General features: G+C 38.9%; 2 protein-coding genes across 4 annotated transcripts; one reads left to right on the plus strand and one right to left on the minus strand.

Annotated features, from left to right (window-relative positions):
- Positions 1–3,974: 3,974 nt before the first annotated feature.
- Positions 3,975–9,237, minus strand: LOC129368744 (sialidase-3-like). Its single transcript, XM_055043843.1, has 3 exons — positions 9,091–9,237; positions 8,583–8,822; positions 3,975–7,966 (listed from the first exon to the last, which is right to left on the minus strand). The coding sequence occupies exons 1-3, from the start codon at positions 9,235–9,237 to the stop codon at positions 6,959–6,961; spliced, it is 1,395 nt and encodes a 464-aa protein (XP_054899818.1). The 3' UTR covers positions 3,975–6,958.
- Positions 9,238–9,558: 321 nt separating this feature from the next.
- xrra1 (X-ray radiation resistance associated 1) lies at positions 9,559–15,931 on the plus strand. 3 transcript variants are annotated; one of them, XM_055043844.1, is made up of 17 exons: positions 9,559–9,714; positions 9,794–9,882; positions 10,680–10,825; positions 10,895–10,966; positions 11,042–11,114; positions 11,187–11,284; positions 11,748–11,896; positions 12,352–12,456; positions 12,543–12,643; positions 13,179–13,306; positions 13,371–13,464; positions 13,548–13,642; positions 14,392–14,514; positions 14,609–14,717; positions 14,840–14,955; positions 15,055–15,160; positions 15,347–15,931. In XM_055043844.1, the coding sequence occupies exons 2-17, from the start codon at positions 9,861–9,863 to the stop codon at positions 15,490–15,492; spliced, it is 1,683 nt and encodes a 560-aa protein (XP_054899819.1). In that variant the 5' UTR covers positions 9,559–9,714; positions 9,794–9,860; the 3' UTR covers positions 15,493–15,931. The 3 variants fall into 3 exon arrangements, with proteins under 3 accessions (XP_054899819.1, XP_054899820.1, XP_054899821.1); XM_055043845.1 differs by having other exon boundaries at positions 9,803–9,882; XM_055043846.1 differs by having other exon boundaries at positions 9,810–9,882.
- The last annotated feature ends 5,432 nt before the right edge of the window (positions 15,932–21,363 follow it).

The raw sequence follows: 21,363 nt of genomic DNA on the forward strand, positions 1-21,363 counted from the left end.
TCTTGAGAGTACGCCTTGTGTATCCCTTTGACTCTGACACACACACTCATATTGTCTTTGCTCTTCTTCTTTGTGTTGACTTTATTTGCAAATGACGTAAAGATTTGCTCCTTTAGTAATCTTACAAAACGAACAGAGTGACATGAAATTAAATACAAGCTCACACAATGCTTTTTTCTTTTCTAAATACGATCCAATTTTATCCTTTTTTTTTTCTTTGAATTGAGGAAACGAATGAGAAATTACAAAATTATTGTTTTTATAACATAAAATACTAAAAGATGAGGGATTAGAAGTAAAATCTGGTGTTTTTTTAGCTTTTTGTGACTCTGAGAAGCTGGACTCTGGACTGTGGCCTGATCACTAAAATATTTCAGATTCTTTTTTTGCATGATATGAAGCAAAACAAACACCTACAGGTTTCTGCTTCTTCTAACTGAGCCAGACTGATAACATTCAGAGCACAGTGCATTCCTCTGAAGCTTACCAAATTAGTTTTCTCCATTTCTGCCCGAACTGAAATTTGGTTTCGGCTGGAGCTGCAGAACTGACTGAAATAATCCCATGACTGCGCGTAAAGTTTCAGATGGAACAGTCAGACAGTAAGCAGCTGAAATACTTGGAACATGTGACATTCATAAAGTATTACCAAACTGTTTATTTCTTGAAAGGGAAATTTTATCAATTGGTTTTGTTGTACATTTCCATTTCTAATTTTTTTTTTGAAAACAGCTTTATTGTCCAGAGTAAAATAGAAAAAAACTCTTCCAAACCCAAATCCAGAAAATAGCTGTAATAGGAAAAAAACGTAACTATCTTCAACAGACTGTCTGTTATGCAACGATGAACAAGTGGGAAAAAGTGTTCAGGACATTTGTAAAGTACAGAACACCAACCATAGGAACCATAAGAACCAAGAACCGACCATAAGCAACCAGTAAAAAGTTATTTTGACTAAATTTAATTCATTTCCTTCAACATGACCCAGAGAAAGGTCAGTTTAGTAAATCTATCATTTTACCAAAGTTATGTTGTCTGAGAAACGTGTGTGTGTTGGCTCTATCTTTGCAGAAAATATTAACTGAATATGATCATATGTACTTACTGAACCTAAAGCGTTATCACTGCCATCCAAAACACACTGGAGTTCACTGACAGCTGAACTTTGTTTCATTTCAAAGTTCAAAGCATAAAACACAGGAAACATGCTCTGTCTACTTCAATTGACATAACTAGCTTACTTTTATGTAGTGAATATGTTAGTGAAATCCTGAAAGCATTTACACCACCAACACATTTTTGAGTTAGAACATTTGTTGTGTTTCTGTGCGCTAGTGAAAACATAAATATTACATCTGGGCAGCTGGAGTCAGAGGGAACAATGGTCGTCTTTTATTCAGGACGCCAGGATCGTTTTCCCAAATATGCTACAAATACGTCATAATATTTTAATTACTAAAGTTAGTTAAATACAGTTCCTTTCACAAGAGTTCATACTGCTTGAACTTTTTCATAATTTGTGGCGTTACGACTACAAACTCTACGTTTTAAGGTTTTATGTGATAAGAAAATGCAAGTTGTACTTGTATATAAAGAAAGTTAGAGAGAAACATATTCTCCCAACCAAGCAGCTGAGTCTGAAAACAAAGTGAGTTTTCAGAAGAACTTTATGAGTTTCTAACCTTTCCCTGCTTTATAGTTCAAATATTACATGCTGATTATTGAATAGCTGAATTAGCTGGGCTGATTTTTATTTAGAAGTATCAAAGTAAAGAAAGTAGAACGTAAATGCATCTAACTTTTATTATTTTTCAAACTCTGCATCATTTTCTTGCATTTTAAAATCATGCAATACTTTATTTTGGTTTATCACACAAACAGTATGTAACTTGACCCACGTGGAAAAAGCTCAATGTCTGTGAATAAGTGGTTTACATTTGAATACAGATTCTGAACATCATATTACACTTTTGTTTCCATAAGTTACAGACTTTAGCTAACTTGGAAGCAGATTTGGACGATTCCGACTGTTAAAAATGGACAGTTCTTCCGAATAATTCAGTTCAACTCTTAATTTAAGTCAGTGCTTATCCTCTTGTACCCACTGCATGATTCAAATTGCCAAAAGTTTTTCCTCAGGTGAAACACAGAAACCCTGAGATGAACTATGCAGAACCACGGCGGTGTGCCCAACGCTGTGTGTGCCGGGACGCCACACACGCTCACGGCAAACAGAAAACATCTGTGACGCCGACACTTACAAGCCTCACGGTGGCTGGGATCCCCAGTGCCATCGGAGCAGCAGATGAAGCATATGTGCTGAGAAAATGATGACTCCCTCACCGCCTAACAGCATCGTAGACAAACAGGTTTTGCTACATGATTCATCCTTTGCATGAGGAATGAGGTTGGACAATGTGAGAAAAAAAAACACACAGGCAGACAGAGAGAGAGCGAAGAAGCAGGCAGTCGACTGATAAGCACATCTGAGATCTACAAGCTCCCACGTCTAATAAACTACTCTTCGTACTATCCTTAGGTGTTGTCTCTCTGCCAGGTAAGGGATTATTTTTTGCGATCAGACAGAGTGATGAAATCCAGAGCAGATTGTAGCTGCTGTTGTCAACCTAAGGGTGTAGACATATTCTGCAATTTCCTTACAGCTGGATTTTTAGAGGAAGATAAACCAAACTGAGAAGGCATCTGAGAATTTACCCAATTTGTGATAAAAAAAAAAAATGGAAAAAAAAAAACAAAAACTGCTGACTTGAATTTCAGACCACTATTCTTCCTTTGCTTTTTGAAAATTAAAACTGAAATGAAGGTGAGTTTTTCATTTCCTGCAAATAAATACAGCAATAAGATCTCACTTAATTTGGGCAGTGAAGTGGAAAAAGAGAGTCAAAAATATGCCTGAAGCTTTATAAAAATTCATCAGTACAAAGCCACTACCTCTCATCAGGATGTAAACGCATCCTAATGTATTTTTTCTTAGTGTGAGGACAAAAAGGTAATTTATCTTAAAATGAATCTCTACATTTAGTCTGTTCTCTAATGTGGTTTTCCTTAATGTGTCCCCAAAGCCTGCACATCTGCTGAGTCCCATTCAATTCCCCAGACGGATTCACGACGAGTCTGCAGCACCGTCTCAGCCTCTGCTCACAGCTGAGGGACTGAAACCTCGCCTTGAACCAAAAACTATATCTGATTTCAGAACAATGGACCTGCATGTCGTTCAAGTCAGAATTGCAAATTTTCCAATAAGTTCATTAAGCTCGTTTCAACGGAATAAATGAAAAAGTTCACCACAGATTTAAGGTTTACAGCTTCAAAAACCTCCTGGTTATTCCACCAAATACTGATTTCTGAACTCTTTCTGGGTTAAAACATTAGTATTGTTGTTTCTAAATAAACATGAACTTGTTTTCTTTGCATTATTTGAGGTTTGAAAGTACTGCATCGTTTTTCTTATTTTCACCATTTCTCATTTTCTGCAAATAAATAAAACATTTTTGCTTGGAATTTCAGTCATTTTGTCAGTAATTCATAGAAGAAAAGAACAATGTTCAATTTACTCAAACATATAGCTATAAAAAGTAAAATCAGAGAAACTGATCATATTAAGATTCCCAAACTGAATGTTGTCATAAATATTTTAGATATGTCTTATGAAAATAACTGGCAAATGGGAGGATTTTTTTATGAATAATTTGTCATTATAACCCACAAAAACATCCATAAGTTGGTGAATCCATCAATATTGAACCACTGTAAAGTCAGTTGTGTAAATATTTAGAGGTAATAGTTCTGAGTAGCTTTAACTGCTCATACATCAAAACGTCTTTAAAATGTATTAGATTTTTTACCAAAACATGTTTTTTAAAAGAGCATAAAATATAGCAGCTGTGGCATCTCGCTGGTTTTCAAATGAATTTCTATCGTCAGTGCAACAACAGCAAGAAAAACAAAATATGAACCAGTTGCTCACAAGTTAATTTTATTTTCTACTAAAATACACATTCCATGCAGGTTTTTAATCACTTTTCACAACAGCCAACAGAAACAAGGAAACAACCTGGAGGCGCTTTGCCTCACGACGACAGGCAAATGAGATGTTAAAGTTGGTACAGTATTTTGTTTTGTGCAAATGCTGAGTGGCTTCTACAAACAGTGAGTCTCCGTCTGCTGTTACGAGTTTTACTGCAGAGAACCGAGCTTATTGAATCACAGTCCTGCACATATTTACATATTCAGCCTGGAAAAAAAAAGGCCTGTTCACAAAATCATGTTCAATGTGCAAGGAATTAATAAAGTACCGCTTTAGAAATAAATATTAAAGCTCAATTAATTTATTTTCATCTGATGTGATCAGCTGAAATTAGCATATGTGTTTGGTTTCAAATAATAAATGTAGAGAAACTTTTTGGCAGTTGCCACAGATGGAAATATAAGCAGCGTTTACATTTTGACAAAAAATAAAAAAAATGTTTGAGATTTTTTGCTTTTTGGCAACATCATAAATAAGCAGCACTTAATTCTTCTATGTCAAATTTAGAGACATAGAAGTTTTCCCTGTCAGTCATGACCATAAATAATCTGAGTTGAAGGCAGTTCATCATCAAGAATAACAACTATAACTTCAAAATAATGGTTGGAAGAACATTTTAGCCTGAATCACAGCAATAATTACAATAAGCAAATAAATATATATATTTTTTTTATTCTGAGAGAAGGTCCAGTTGTTGGCATTTAACTCAGATTTAACTGAATTCTTGCTGTGAATAATTTCCCAGAATAAAAATTACATTTGGAAGTTTATCCAATCTCTTCTTTTAACAGTCATCAAATTATCAACATAATGTCCGCGCTAATAAAAATATGAGTAAAATTCATCACTGATCCCGTTGCTGCATCAATCCTGTCATTATTCTCCATTGTTCTATACGTTCACACCATCCCAATATATCTGATGTGAGCTTTAATAAATGAACCGTCCTGCATATACAGCTAGAACTAACTTTCAAGACTTTTTACACATCTTTTATGAGGCGTATTAATAAATATTGAGAAAGCTTTAAAGATCTGATTTCAGGCCAAACTGTACTAGTTACATTTTCTTATCCAGTTTCTACTAACCCATCATAAGTGCAACACTGAGCTGTTTTCACCATGACAGTCTTTAACTCACATGTAAACAGTCTATTATTCAGTGTAGCTGAAACTATAAAATACACTTCATCATTTTGATGTACAAAAACAAATAATGCATCCGTTTCTTTTTTATCCAGTAAATAACTACATTTTTTCTTTTCAGTAGAAGTGCAACACCTAAAACATGAATTTCAGCAGTTCTTCTCCAGCTCCAGGTACAAATTCATAACAGAATTTCAGAAGCTTAAAGGGAAGATATCATACCTTATGAGAACAATAATTATTGCATGTTATTGTTTTAAATCAGATAGAAAAATGTAAAAGCGATAAAACTTAATAGCGCTGTAGTTGCATGTCTTAAAAACAGAAAATGAGTACAACAGATGGATGATGATGTGCCATCTGTTTGTTTCATGCACAAAAAAAAACATTAAAAAACTTATGGTGACTGCAGTTGTTTGTGAGCATAAAGTTTATCAGATAAAAAAAGTGCTTTTTACTATTTACTTGTCCTCTCAGAGCAAGACCTCCACTGACATAGAGAAAAACAGCTCTCTCTAAACTGTCGTCCTGCATTTTCGGTCATTTTTTTTCTCTGTGTCTGAGCTAAATGAACATGTGTTTCACTGCAGCGACAGACTGAGTGTCTATCAGCAGCTTAACTTCCCCTCCCTGTGCTACACGTCTTTAGGGACAGAGCAACTGCTAACTCTAGCGATTATTCCACTACTGTGGAGTATTGAAAACATACTGGGCTCACCACAGAGCACTTAAATCCATGCTTAGGGTGCTGGTTTATTAGGTTTCCTAGCTCTCCCAAATTTTCTGGAATATACATCTTTTCCTTTTTCAGCTGAAATTCAATCCGGAAGCCATTTTGTTAATCAATAACTTTCAGTTCTCACAGCTGCCAAGTGATCAGCATCTTCCCTTTTTTTTCTTCCTTTTTAAAATATTTCTTTAAAGAACATAAAAATTATAGCTCATGGGCTAAAAGCCAGAACATTATTGGAAAGGAAAAAAGTGAAAAAAAGCCTATATATGCTCTTTACAGCTTCATTATACTTAAACAATCATACAAAGGCAAACTTCAATCTCCAAGTGATAATCTAAAATAAGACTGATTCTAAGAGTTCAGCTGAATGAGCTGCTCCAATAAAAAAATCAAATAAAAAAAAACAACTCGCATATGTGGTTCAGCATGTTTGGTCTCATCAGTAATGAACTGCTTGTCAGATGTTTGCCTCCCCTCTCCTATTTTATTGACAGCTTTATGACCCTCCCTGTGACCTTCACAGGCAATCTATTGACGATGCTGCTGCACAGCTTCCATATGAAACAATACAGCAGAAGGCATATGTGAATTAGAGTATACTAAATGTAAAGGAGAGGACTGTATGGAGGGAAATCTGCGGACTATGATCTTCATAAGAAAATAAAGAGGTAGGCTAACTTTGCTGAAAAGAAAAAGTGACACTTCAATAAGATGCTGGAACGGCTTTGAAGTGCTCATCAAACATGCCACACACAACACCAGCTTTAAAAATGACACTTCAAACACAGCATGCGTAAATGAACCACATAACCTATTAAAAATAACCCTATGCTCTTGCATAATTATAATAAGACTTACTTCACTCAGGGAGACCAGAAAACACATGACTCATGCATGCATTACCATCTCCATAATGCAAAACAGTAGTAAACACAGATGAATGTTACAGCACAGCACGTCAGGGGTGTTTTGATTGGATTTCTTCTAGTGGTGGGATAGTATAAGGAGATCTCTGTCAATAATGGCCCAAATTCAGACCATCTTCTTCTCTTTCTTATCACCTGTCTGCATGACATCATTGAGGGAAAAGGTCATGAAGGCAATTTGCTCCAGTTCGCTTTCCTTCCCGCACTCCATCAGGCAGGAGAACTGATCCTTGTCCACATTGTAGGCCAGGTCCGAGTAACCGCTCGGCCCCCGGTGGATGATCCTGGGTCGGTCCCACCCGGACGAGTGCAAGGGGGATCGGTTCAAGTACACGCCCATGTCCCGCCGGTCGGACTTGTTGGTCGGGTGCATGAACAGGAGCCAGGTTTGAGTGTCTGGTGAGAGGAGCGATGTGCCGCAGGCCTTGCTCTCGGCGTCGTCGTTGGGGACGAATTCGGGGGCGGGGAAACCGATGACGCTGCCCTGGCAACCCGAGGGTTGCTCGACGAGCTCCCTGGCCATGTGGGGCTTATCGAAGTAGACGCCGCTGTTTTCGCTCAGGGCTTCACATCTGTGGCCCCCCGTGTGCCGGGCGTTGCAGTAAAGGTGGCTCCTTCCCTCGTGGTCGATGATCTCCGCCATTTCACATTCACACGACTTCTTTTGAAGCATCTTCCCGATTCGCCACGTCTGTCCAAAGTCCTCGCTGTATATCGACAGAGCGCGTGGATACACCGTACAAGGAAGTGGATAGGAACAGCATCTATATGGGATGTAGTAGGCGTACGCAGGAATGATCAACCTGCCGTTCTCCAACTGAACGCCGTGGCCAGGCCCGACCGCAAAAGTGGCCCATTTGTGTATGGCACTCCCGATCACACTCTCTGTAAGGTCCATAGCCGGGCTCCAGGTTTGCCCGTCGTCGCTGCTGCGCACGCAGCAAAGACGGGCCTTGTTCTTACCTGTGATAATCTGCTTTATTTCTGTGGTGTTTTCCCATATGCAGATGAAAAACAGGAAGAGTGTCTTGCTGTTTTTCTCATACACAGGACAGGGATTCATTGTGCGGTGGTTTGGCAAAAATGCAGTGGAAATCTCCTGACTCGACGACCACTGAAAGAGAAGGAAAAACACATTTTATTAGCAGCTTTATGCATATGAAAGAAACCAAAATCATAAGTCCAGGTTCCTAGAAGGCATTTATGAGACATGTGGAAGAAGGTACTCAGAAATGACCACAACTGAACGATCTACAATCAGCATGCAAACCAGTATTTTGTGGCTGAAATCTGACACTGAACAGTGGCAAAAGATGGAGCCAGCATCATGCTGTAGAGATGCTTTCCTTTAGCAGAGTGACAGCAGAACTATACAGATTTGTTGGAAAGATAAACTGACCTTAATAAATAGGATAAATTATGCTAAAATGAGACAAAAGACTCATCTGCTGGAGGTTCACCTTCTTGCATACAGACATTGCACTGGGATAATCTTGGTCAAATCTTATTGACATGTTAGAATGACCTAGTCAAAGTCCACACCTCATTCCAGCTGAGATTTTCTAGCAAGATTTGAATGTTTCTGTTCTCCAAATAATCTGGCTATATAATTTGAAAACTTCTTTTATCATTTTCCTATTATTCTATCACACTGAAGCATTTAAAGTTTGTTTTTGCAACGAAAAATGAGAGAAAAGACGTGTTGCGTATGAATGCAAAGGTGTGACAACCTGAACAGGTCCATCCTCTTGGAGCAATCCTCTTCTCATAACCAGACGTTTGGCGTCGTGGTCATGAAAGGAGCTTCTTTTCTCTGCAAAGGCGAGGAATGTGTGACAGTGCCTCAGGTAGAGCAGAGCTGGAATCCTGTACGTGATCCCACATGACTCCCTCTCAAACAAAGTTGTTTTAGGGGGCTCCTCGACGCTCACACTTTTCGATGATTTGTTCCCCATGGCGGATGAGAGTCCCTGCAACAGAAATACCACACACACACACACACACACACACACACACACACACACACACACACACACACACACACACACACACACACACCCACACACACACACACACACACACACACACACACACACACACACCAGTCTTTCAGAATCTTGCAGCAACAACCTTTGACAGAAGCTCAGCCTCGCAGCAAGAGTTCACACTCCAGTGCGTCCTCCTCACGCACAGAGACGCCGCAGAGCGTAAACAGCGAGCAGACAACGGAGCCCTTACCTTCACCTGTCGCTCTTGACCTGCCTCTATCCTCGGCTCGGCGTTACAGAGTCCATTTGGCTGCGAAACCAGGAACCTCTGATGTTCACGACAGTGATGCTGGAGGTTCATGCAGAAACGAAGACGGCGACGACGCGAGAAGTACATTCACACTCGCTTCCGGGATTGCCCTGAATGTCACCGTCGAGTTTAAATGAGGTTTTCGGTTTGTGTTCATTTCATTAACGCAGCTATTAGCAGCGTTTGATTAGTTCTAACAATGACAACAACAATTGGATCCACTTATCTGGGAATAAAAACAGCAAAGAGGAAATAAATTTCATCTTTACTCTCAAATATTGCTGCGCGTACTCGCTTTCCGTTACATTGATGTGGCAGGGTAGCATCTTAAAAACTCCGCGACTCTTTGGTGAGTCTGTCTTCCGCATGTAAACCTCTTTTGCTACCGCCACCTGCTGGATGAGAGGAGTCACTGTCCCCTTTCAGACTGTTGCTAGGATACAGAGCGCTACACTACTCAGCAAAAGCTAAAAACTGGCGTAAAAAGTTGACGACAGGAAAACGGGAAGACTTTACCTAAAACATTTTCTACAGCCAGGAGACCATAAAAAGGAAGAGAAGAAGGTAATGTAATTTAGTCATATTAACTAGCCGCTCGGAAGCAACACGATGTTTTTGATTTTATGGTTGCATGACTCTGCAGTTTGCTCAGAAAACAGGAAACACAAGGACAACAGCAGCAACAGAAGAACAAGAACTTACAGGAAAAGATGAAGAAGGTTCATAGGAAAGGTGCAAACAAGGAGATTTTTTTCTTTATGTATTTTAAAAATTGATTCATACATTATGTTTCATTCAAATAAGCAAATGAGAAAATAGCAATGCTGTGTGTCTGCACAGTGGTGCAGTTGGGTGTTGCTTGGGAGCAAGAAGGAAAACATTCAGCAGGTTTAAAAGATCTTAAAAAGCAACACATCACACTTCAATCTAAAGGCAAAATCTGACATCTTTCAGTGAGGAAAACATTACAAAGCCATGTCTGAGGTTTTAGCAGGGGTGCAACAGTGACCCGTCCAGAAGGTCCAAAAAGAACCCATGTAAATGTTGAATGGTTGTGACCGGCGTGAAATGGGATCTGTGGGACTTTCAAGACAAAAACCACCAATACAAACCACATAAAAGCCTGTCACATATTTCCAAAAACCATCTTGATGTTGATTTCTATGAATTTTGAGAAAATACTGATGACTTGGCCTGAACACGTTGCCATTTTGATTGAAATGACCTTGAACTTAAGCGCAATTATGTGTTGAAGGGACGATGTAGCAGAACAAAGATGTGAAGTACAGCAGCAAATCGACCTGTTAATGAATCATTTTTAAAGATTCATCGAAAATATTTTGATGTTTGGAAGAATAAAAGGGTGTTTAGGGTCACTGTGATATGTTATCGGCTCTCATTATAAAAAATAAAACATTTTTTACAGTGTTTTTGCACAAACATTTTCATTCTTAATGTTGCTTAGGTAAAATTTTTTTGAAAATAAAAAAATATCTGCTTCTAAGTTCTGTTCTTTCTTCAACTTGTAGAGGCTGGTTTTTTGCTGATCACACGCAGAAAACCAAAGCAGCAGAAGAACAAGAGCCTGCAGAAATGTACGGAAACGACGCGTACGCAAGACGTAAACAAGGACGCTGGTGGTCCAGCTCAGACCACATTGAATGGACGCTTATTGGTGAGAAACAGTCACTGTAATTTATAATCGCTGGACTGACCATAGTTAGTCATTTGTCTGCATGTGCAGCTCCAGTTACACCGTGTGGATAAGCCGTCCCACCTCTGCACCATCAACATCAGTGGGCAAAATCTGACTTCTGTAAGATTTTTTTTACACTTTGCATTTGATCTTCTGTTAGTGATGATAACTAAATAATTTCCTGAACTCACACAGGTTGAGCCAGAAGAGCTGATGGCCTTTGTAAATGTCGCCTACGTTGATGCATCTGATAACTTCCTCTCTTTAGGTGATTCATTTCACACTGATTTGTCTTCAGATTGATTTTCTTCCTTTTCTAAAACCCAGTCATCCTCTGCAGGATCATTCAGCAGCTTCACGTCTTTGAAAGAACTCAGTCTGGCTTTAAATAGAATCAAAAACATGGATTTTGATGTTGCTGACTTCCCTCATTTAGAGGTAAGATTGCCTTAAATGTAATGTAGAGATGTGGAAAAATAATCATTGATTGTAAAAGTATTCAAGTCATTTCAACTTCTTCACATTTTGTGTTGATTCAACCACAAACTCCAATTTATTGTAATAGGATTTTGGGTGATAGATGAACATGAATTTGTGTGTAATGGTGAAAAATGACAGCATCATCCTGTGCAGATGCCTTTTTTCAGCAGACCTAGTCAAAGTCCAGAACTAAATCCAATTGAGGATCTTGATGAATAAAAAATGCTTTTCAGATGCTCGTCTGAAAATAGCTCTGAGTTTGAGCTATTTTTTGACACAATTCAGCCTCTACACAGACAAAGCTAATAAGGAAACTCAAAAAAAAAAACTACATAGATCAAAGATGGTGGTTTTAAAGAGGTAAACCGAGAAGGTTTTAAGATGTAAATATTTCTAATGGAATGTGCTTTAATTCTCGCAGGTCTTGAATTTGTCCTTCAACGCCTTACCAGCAGAGGTTTTACTCCAGTTCGGTCAGTTTCCACGACTTAAAACTCTTGATCTGACCAGAAATGATCTCAACAGTCTTCCTCCCAATTTTGGTGCCTCACACAGCGACCCGTCTGACATGTAAGAACATCACAAACAAAAAAGGCCATTAATAATATTTATATGTCTCTGTTTGGATTTCATCAGTTGAACACGTGATAAACTTGCTGTTTTTTGCTGACTGCTCTGCAGCATGTTATTCTGACAACACTGACATCCTTTTATGCTAAAAATCTAAACATCAATCCACTCTAGCAGGATATTTCCTGCGAGTTCAACCCCACACAGTAACACACTGGTATACTGGCCACAACCTCTGAAGTAGTTCTAAATCTCACCAAAAGGTGGTGTACAAGTGCACCAAATTTCTATTTCAAACACTTTCTATTTTACACTTTAAAACTGCTCAGATTTATAAAAACCAACCTTCTTGCCTACATTATTTAAATTTGCTGTTTATTGTTAGTGTGGGCATAAATAAGTCTTATAATTGAAACAAAGTGTAAACATTTAGTTTTTGGTTTTTGTGCGTGCAGGCTGTCTGAAGAGGGACCCAAACAGTTTGAGGCTCTTGAAGTCCTGATTCTTGAAAACAACAGACTGACCTCTAGTGTCTTCTACAGCCTTACCAACCTGAAGAGGTTTTCATGAGCTTCAGTGTTTGTTGTTTCATACCGAATGCAAACTCCTCTTGTCATCTGCTGATGTTGGTGAATGTTGTGCACAGGCTGAAGCATCTAAACCTAGAGGGGAACCGTATCACAGAAATACCTTGTAAGGAAGTGATGGAGAGTTCAAAACCCGCTTTGAGGGAAGGCGAACAGGAAGGTAAAAAGTTCTCAATCTGTGAGATTAGGAAATTGATTTTTACCTCCATTATCATCATCATCGGCTCTCTGACAGTGAGGAAGATAAACGCAATCCTTCATCTAGTTTTTAAAACAATTATTTTACATTGTAGTTAATTTCTTTCTTTTATCACCTGTGAAAATCAATGGCATGTTCTCTTGTCTTTCACATTTTGGAGAGTGCTTATTAGGGATGGGCCTTTGTGTTGCTTTGCATTTACACCCCAGAAAACCACAGAGTTTTGGATCACTGCACTCTAAAGAAAACAGAAAGTCTCTAATTTACAACCAGAGTGTAGTTAAGTTCTGAGTTACTCAACCTATATCTGAAATATGTAACAAACAAATTACAAAAATTCCCAAAAGTTATTTTATAGGTATTGCAACATGTCTCAAGCTGTTTTGAAGTAGCAGTGGAGCGCACCGTGGGCACATCACCAGTCAATCCCACAAAAACAACAAAACATCATTAAAGTAAATAAATCAGAAATATCTCACGATGTCTCCCTTTTTAGACATCGAGTCTAAAATCGACCACCATATTGAGATTATGAAGATTCTTCACGCACTGAGGGAGGAAGGCTGCAGGCGATCCAGTGTGTTTCTGCCTGAGCTCCAGTACCTCAATCTGGCCAACAACAAGGTGAGCGACGTGTTTCAAACCATCTGTGGTCGTCGGTCACGTCTCATCAGCGTTCTGCCGTCAGATCGCCTCAGAGGAAGCCATGGTTGCTGCTGCTCTCTTCCCAAATCTCTGCGAATTAGATATTCGCTGCAATCCTCTACGCACACTGAGGAGAGGTACTCCTGCATTCTGGCAGACGGTCGTCGAATGCGCTTGTTGGATTGCTCAAATTCACTTTTGTGCTTTTGTTTGAATCCAGGAGAAACGCCTTTACTGACCTATTTCCTTCAAGACAAGCTTGGAATAAAGATAAAGAGAGGGAAGGAGAAAGAGTTTGTAAAACTTCCCCAGAAGGTGCGTGTTTATCCAGGATGGAAGGTGGGGTGTGCTGCGCATTGACAGGAACGTTGAATATTTGGATTCATGAAGACAGAGTTACAAAATGAGAGATTTTATTTTTCCACACGCAAACTCTGAAATTCAAACATGAGAAGAATTGCTGAAGTCTACATTCCACTTTAAGGTTTTTCTACTTTTATCATGTTACAGCCACACATTTCAATGCATTGCTTTCAAAATGAAGTTCAAATAAACATCTGAAAAGTGCGGCATGCATTTGTGTTCAGCCCACTTGAGCTTTGCAACAATTTTTCCAATTAGATTTAGGTCTGAACTTGGACTAGGCCATTCTGACACAGTTACAATCATCCCATTACAGCTCTGGCTTCTTTCCAGGGGTTGTTGTCCTGCTTGGCATTAAAACTTTGGCCCAAACTGAAGTTTTTTGCAGCCTAACATTTCTCTAACTCCTTCCATTGCCTAAATTAAATCCATTCATCTTCCAGTCAGTTACGTTGTGAACTCAACGATCCTGTAAACCTGCATTCAGTGTTGCTTTGTGTCTTTGTTAGCGTGTGCCATACTTTACACATTTACATTTGTGAAGATGTTTTAAAATCATGTTTCAATCCCCCCCTTCACAATATTTGCTGAACGATCGTATTAAAACTGAGTAAGCCATGCAGCGGTTAATGGCTGAGACATGATTGACTTTATGGACTATGAGCAGTAGATGCATAATGATTGATTTTTTCCCACCGAAGCCGTTAAAGATGCCATTTAAGTCGGACTCAACTTCTGTGAGACGCTTTCAGGACAACAAAAGACCAGAGGACAAGAATAAAAGCAAAAGTCTGGAAAACACAAAACACTTCTTCATTACTCAGGTTTATATATATTTACTGTTTGAGATTTTAAATTCTTAAGCTCCCGGTGGGTCGAGTGACTTCCCCTCCACATGTTTTCCTGTTGTGTTCACAGACCGAAGAAGAAGCCAAGCTTCATGACGAATCTGCACAAAACAGAGCCTGTCCGGGACGACCCATACGCTACGACTTGATAATGGACGTGAAACCACTTCCCTACATCGGTGCGCAGGGATAGATATGGTTCTCTCTGCAGCTGTGTGATATCTTGAGAAAACAAACCTCTGACCATACATTCATCCCGGAGGGAATCGCTATGTGCCTTTTGCTCTTTTTCTCTCAACAGGAATTCAAACAGCTGTTCGGATGCTGGATCAGACACTAAGGAGTCTGAACATCTACAGAGACTCCAAACCCAGGCTTGATAGCATCCAGACGCCATACAGAGAAATGAAAAAGAGGGTTTGATTTTCCTTTTCTTTGAATCTTTTCACATGCACATCATCAGTGCGGTAACAAATACCAAAGTGCTGTTCCCTTCTTCTGTTTTTGTGGGAACAGATAGTGGAGCTGCCACCTCTGAGACCATTAAAGCAGCCGATCGAAAGAGTTGAGGAGTTGATCAAGGAAATAAAAGATAGTAGAGCGGCCAAAGTTGTTTCCTTAGGTATGCAAGTGTCTTTTGAGTTCTCGACATATTTTAGCATCCGTTGCCGTTGAACATTCACACAGGCGCCTCTTGCCAATAAGATGTACTTCCTGCCTTTTTGGAAGAAGTGTAGATATTTTTTTGGCATAAAATAACTTACTGAATTCATTCTCACATCATTATCAATGTGTCCTTTCTGTGCAGGAAGTGTTATGCACAACAGAGCAGCAAACAGTAAGGACTACAAGGAAGCGTTATTTCTGCTGAGGGACTTGAGGAAAACACACAAGATGGTCCATGACAAAACAATGGAACAAGAAGCCAGATTCCAGTGTGAACATCCACATTAATACATGCTTTCCTCATGCAGGAGCTTTTTTATTATTATTATCTTCAACCAGATCTGGACCCTGATACTGTCACTGTGAGTAAAATCAATCTCACATCATAGACAACAAGACATGTTGAGCTTTTATTTATGTTTGATTTAAGAACGATATGGAAGAGAAAACCATAGATGGCATCCAGAGTATCACAGTTGAGCTGTAGCAAAAATGTGTCTGCAGTTGTGACTTCATCTGCAGAAAATGTATTTATCTAAAGCTGCCTTTTTCTGACGGTTCAGGGCAGCTGCCTGCACCACATCTGCAATCGCAGTTAATCTTCTAAATATGCATTATGTGCAACGTACTTTGGCCAGTTACTTTTTATTACTTGCATTGTGAGTAAAATTTGTAAGCTTTGATGTATTTTTCTGTCTCAAAAAAGCGAACCGTGATCCTCATTCAAGTCGATTCTAATCTGGTATTTGTTATGATTAAAATGTCTTGTTGGTTGTATATTATCCTCTAACTTAATTATTTACAACCCTTGCTATCAGGAAGGAGCACAAACACTTTGGAACTGGAAGTGCTCGAGACTTTGAGCAGACCTCTGCGCTGCTCAGGATGATTTATGATCCACATTACCGAAACAATTTGGGTTCTGGAAAATTAACAAAGACGCCCCACGACTGCAGAAACCAAAACCTCATGTGTCTTATTACAACAGCCATTGATTGCAGCTATCTTGAATTTCCAGTCGTGTTCTGCTCACGCTGTTGGTTCGCTTGTTTGATTTCACGGCTCTGTTGCTCATATGATTTCCATTATTTGTCTTCTGAGCAGCTTGCAGATGTGGAATGCACATCCAGCCTCAGCGGGATGAATCAGCGCGCAGCGTCAGGGTAGTTCAAGTGGGGAGTTTTGCATGTTTACATTCATATTGGAGATATTTATCTCCTCCTGTTTGTAATGAATAATAAATGAGCTGTAAACGCAAAGTAAACTTTAAGATAAAGTGTCCATCACCCAATCAGGTGCATCAATCTCAATTTGGAAAAGTCTCATAAATTGTAGATGAAATTCATACGAACAAACGCTTGAATTATGTTTTTGCTAAAAACTAAAAATCTAAACACGGGGTCTAATAAGTTTGTAAAAAATATATATAAAATGATTTATTTAAAGTCCTGAAATTAAACAAAAAAGGGACATAATAAGGACAAATGTTTCAAATTCTCAGCTGTAAACTGTTTATTGAGGATGAGTCAAACTAAAAATGAAAGCTGATGAAAACCTCTCAGCAGCGTTTGTGCCTCTGATTCTGGGAATAAACAGAAGATTTATTTGGATTTTCATGACATTTTAACCTGAGAAGGTTGATCAAAGGTTTGAGCTCATTTATTGGTAAATTTACTGTGAATGAGGAGCGAACAAAATCCCAGCGTCACCAGGCCACAGACACCAGGCTCTCCTGTCCATTTTTAACAATCTGTGTTTCACTCATTTATTTTAACATTTTGATTTGAGAAAACAAACGTTCACAAACCAGATGCATTTATTCCCCACACAGTGAGTCCAGCTCATAACACAACCTACAAGACAAACAAGCTGCTGCTCTAAAAGTGGTAATAATGAAGAATGCACCGCTTTCATTCTTGTGTGAAAGCTGCATTTTAAATTCTGCAGTTCTCTTGTGCAAGAGGTTGTTGTGCACGTTCATGAGCCTCTCGGTTCTGGCCAGTGATCGGTTCTACAAGTGGTTTTATTTTGCGAGCGCACTCCTCGTCTCAAATATACAAAACACTGCAGCGACCTTCCAGGCATTAAGTTTTCACATTAAAATGATGTGGAAAGACCCAAAAACTCCTTTATTTGCACATTTTGACCCTCATCAGGTGGTTTTTAAACTTCCAGCAAACACAGTAAGATGAACCAGTTGATGTCTTTTCTGTTCAGTCCAAAACAGACACATTTCCTTTTTCTTTTTTTTTTTAAAGGTGGGTTTAAGGCAGAAAACCTGAGAAGAATTATCTCTGAGAATCTAATAAGAATGAATTATAAAGGGATCTGCCAGCACAATGTGTCTGTGCTAAGTGGATCATTTCTTTAGTGGAGACCAAAAAGTACAAGATGATCCTCCAAATAATCCGAAGCATTAGTTATTGTTTTCACTGCAATATATCAGCACTTTCAGCTTGAAGATGAAACCCATTAAAAGTACCAGAGGAGAACATATGAAACTCCAATCAGGCTGAACAAATTTGACCCTTTGGAAATGTTTGGAAAGATGTGCTGTTTTTGTTAAGAAGCATAAGATGAAATTTCACATACTTCACTCCTGAACTGAATCTATTACCTTATTTGTGGATTTTTGCAAATGAAATTTAAGCTACTTTATTGCCACAGTGACATCATATCCCCATCATGCAGTGAACTCTCGGATGGATGGGATTTAGTGTCCTCTGATGTCATAAATGAAAATGCACATTGTTTCAGTTTGTGACTGGTTCGTTTGCCACCTGGAGGGATTTTTCCATTAATGCTCCTGCGTTGCCTTTATAAAAGAGAATCTGAAGATTAAAAAACTGCTTTTGGGTTGTGAACAGAAAATCTTTAAAAGCAGAACAAAGGCCAACGACTTTATGATGCTTTTAAAACTTTTCGCCCTGCACTGCAGCTTTATATCAGGCCCCACCTCAAAATGTATTCACAAAACGAAACTGTTTCTGACTGCATGCATGTCGCATGAAACTATTCATACACCTCGAACAGTTTCATCTTATGAGTTGCAAGGTTTTAATTTTGTTGTCATGCCAGAAACGACTATTCTACTCAAGTGAATAAGAAAAACAAAACAAACTGAAGTCATTACATTTGAAAACCAGACAACAGAACGGAGCCAAAGTTTAAATTAAACCTCACAGGGGATGGTGGCAGTAAAGCTTTTTATATCCCTCTGGAAAAACTCACTTTTTTAGCCTGGCTTTTCATTGAACTTTACTTGTTTATATGTTCTCATATGTCATTATTTTATTTTTTTTATCTTATATGTTGCTGGTTGGATCTATCTACACTCTAAATCACTTTGGTCAACTTTGTTGATTTCAGATGTGCTATAAAAAACTGTTTAATGTAGAATTGGAGAGATTTTAAATGAGGAACCAACAGAAAGACTGAAGAGGAAGGCAAATTATTTTCAAAGTTTTTATTTGATTTTCTTTGCAAATTATGGTCCTTTGGAGATTTTTATTTTTTTTTTTATTTATTTTTTTTTTTTTGTATAAAGGGAATCTTGGATGATCCCCTCCTTCCAAATAACCAATTAAAATAAGGAAATGAGAACAACAAACAGGGATGTTCCTCTGACTGCAGCCACTGAACTGATGAAAACTTCATCTTCATGCATTGCCCTGTTCTTCATAAGCCGCTGCTGGCAGCTACTGTTTGGAAAACCACCACTAATCACAACTGCCAGTCCGTTGGGTTTTAAAGTCTCAGTATGAGGAGACGATATGGTTTGTTATTTTGTGCAAACCAGTTCAAGCTCAGTCGGACTGGAGTGGATGCTACATGAAAACAAACAGGCCTCTCCTGAACTTTCTCTTCCCCTCTTTCTTTTAGCATGAAGACATGATGAGACAAGTTAATAACTGGAAACACATTTTTATCCGTGCTTCTTTGTGATATAACAAAATCTGGCAGGGGAACTGGAAACTCCATCCAAGAGCAAAAACCAACAGGGACAGAGTGAAGAAAAGCGAAGGTGGTCTGTGCTTCAGGAAGGCACCTCTTTAAATGTGTTTTTATTTTAAAAGTCCGTGTTACACGTGTGAACATGGGACAGTTCAACAGCCGCAGCAATCAGGATTGAAAAAAGGTTTGGGTTCGAGTCTCGGTAGCTTTCAGAAGAACCCAGCAGAGGCTCAGACGTCAGATTTGGCTCCGGGGAGAAAAGGCTCAAATACCTCATCAACACTCCTCATTACTAAAAGTGCCAAATGAGTTCACCACAGCCTGGACCTGCTCATTATGTCTTTTGAGAGACAATTGAACTGCAACACGCTCATCGTGTCGAGCTGGAAAGGCTTCGGACGCTGTGAATGGAGCCTTTTATGAAACGCAGGCCAGAACTGTGAAGCAGTTCATCGTATTTCAGCCTGTCGTCCTGTGTGAGGGGAGGAAGGCTGAAATGTTTTAAATATGTGCCCCGCTATTGTGCACGATTTCCTGGAAAGACTCCAACCGTCAGCTAAAAATGATCAGAGCCAGCTCAATTAGTGAGTGGATAAGAACTGGGGGGGAAAAAATCTGCTCTTGATAGATTTCGGAAGTATTTTGATGAAGTATAAACTCAGGGGTTCTGCTGAGCACCTTTATCAGCCATGAAAGCAAACACATCTATCAGACTCAATTAACTTAACACAATTTGGCCCTCTTGGGATCAAAAGACTGCCTGCTTGATTTGAATGCTTCAGTTCCTCTCAAACACTGGCGAGGAACAACTGGAGCTGAGCATTTTGCATTTGTTTGGAAGATTTTGATTGCTGCAAAAACAACGAGAGGTAGAGAAAGGAACACGATCTTTTCCTCGCTCTGCATGACGCCCTCTGATTGTCTCGCCTTCAACTTTGCATGCAAGAACAAAAGTATGACTTTTAAGCAGAAATTTATCGCCTCGAGTCGAACATTTTCTGTTTTTCTCTCTCGATCTGGGTGAGCAGGGTGCACAGAGTGCTTACAGAGTGCGTGATTTATACCCACTGACTGCCCCCGGCTGTTTTATTTGCCCGAGCCAAGACTAAGCATGCATAGCTGAATTGGCCCACAGGACTTGTTCAAACATTCACGGAATGCCAACTGGAGAGATTTTCTGCAAAAACAACAAATAAAAAAACAAATTTGCACATTATTTACCCTGATGGGAAGGATGCGTCTAATTTCAGTTTTTACATAACTGAAATTAGACGGATGAAAAAGACAAGCTGACAGCTGCTGCTTAACAGACATGCTGCTTGTAGACTGTCAACTTTACTTTCAGAGTATTATCGGCAAAATAAAAATGGCGGGTGGCGTTACTTTATGTTCCACATCATGAGTATTTGTGAATTTACAAAGAGCCACATCTGTCTTCTTTTGTAAAATGGAGCAGCAGTTTGCAGAAACACGTGGACAGAGCATCACTTTTATCTCTATACAGTCACTCTCTGCATATTTATTCGAACTTTATTTAAACAGTATGATATAACATTTCCATAGTTTTGTGACCATAACTTTGAAAAACATGGAATGTTACCAAACTTGCCTGCTGACCATAACCAGTCTGATGCCTCCATCCATGCAAACTGAGTCTGATTAAAAACAAAGTAAATGCATTTTTATTAAGTTCAGAAGTTTAGAAGTGAGTTTGGGTAAAAAGTTTTAAAGGTGTGAACTTTTTTACCTGCGGTGGATCACTCTCTTGGTGTCGTCTTTTGCAATGAATTCACAATATTTGGTTTCAGATATTGTGAAGGCTGAAGCTAACAGCAGCAAGACGTGTGAGATCATTCCTTTTCAGAGAGTTAAACTATAAAATTACTGGCATTGAAAAGTATTAACAAGAAGTGAAGAAAGTACTGAGAAAAGAAAAATCTTTGTCCAAAATAAATCAGTCTTCTAAAATAAATCATGTAATTTTTATAGTCTCTTGGGTTTGGTTCAATTAAGTTGTCATGATTCATTTTGATTTGTTACTGTCGCCCTTTTTCGCTGAGTCAAACCAGACTCATGACAACTGAACTAAAAAACTAAACGCATAGTAAAGAAATTTCACTTGTAGTTCCAAACATATTTAAACCTTTTTTTGGCTCACTTGTTGTCACTCCAACCAGATTAATCATCTCCTATGATTAATCTGGC

This window comes from Poeciliopsis prolifica, unplaced genomic scaffold (assembly GCF_027474105.1).
Source record: "Poeciliopsis prolifica strain line A6 unplaced genomic scaffold, Auburn_PproV2 SCAFFOLD019, whole genome shotgun sequence".
In the NCBI taxonomy this organism is placed as follows: Eukaryota; Metazoa; Chordata; class Actinopteri; order Cyprinodontiformes; family Poeciliidae; genus Poeciliopsis; species Poeciliopsis prolifica.

Bases quoted from the DNA above. Each gene is read 5' to 3' on its own strand.
- LOC129368744 (XM_055043843.1), bottom strand. From the start codon at position 9,237: ATGTACTTCTCGCGTCGTCGCCGTCTTCGTTTCTGCATGAACCTCCAG. The intron at 8,823-9,090 runs GTAAGGGCTCCG...TTTCTGTTGCAG, and splicing joins GTCAAGAGCGACAGGTGAAG to GGACTCTCATCCGCCATGGG. The intron at 7,967-8,582 runs GTTGTCACACCT...CTTCTCTTTCAG, and splicing joins AAGAGGATGGACCTGTTCAG to TGGTCGTCGAGTCAGGAGAT.
- xrra1 (XM_055043844.1), top strand. From the start codon at position 9,861: ATGAAGAAGGTTCATAGGAAAG. The intron at 11,285-11,747 runs GTAAGATTGCCT...TAATTCTCGCAG, and splicing joins CTGACTTCCCTCATTTAGAG to GTCTTGAATTTGTCCTTCAA. The intron at 11,897-12,351 runs GTAAGAACATCA...TTGTGCGTGCAG, and splicing joins CACAGCGACCCGTCTGACAT to GCTGTCTGAAGAGGGACCCA.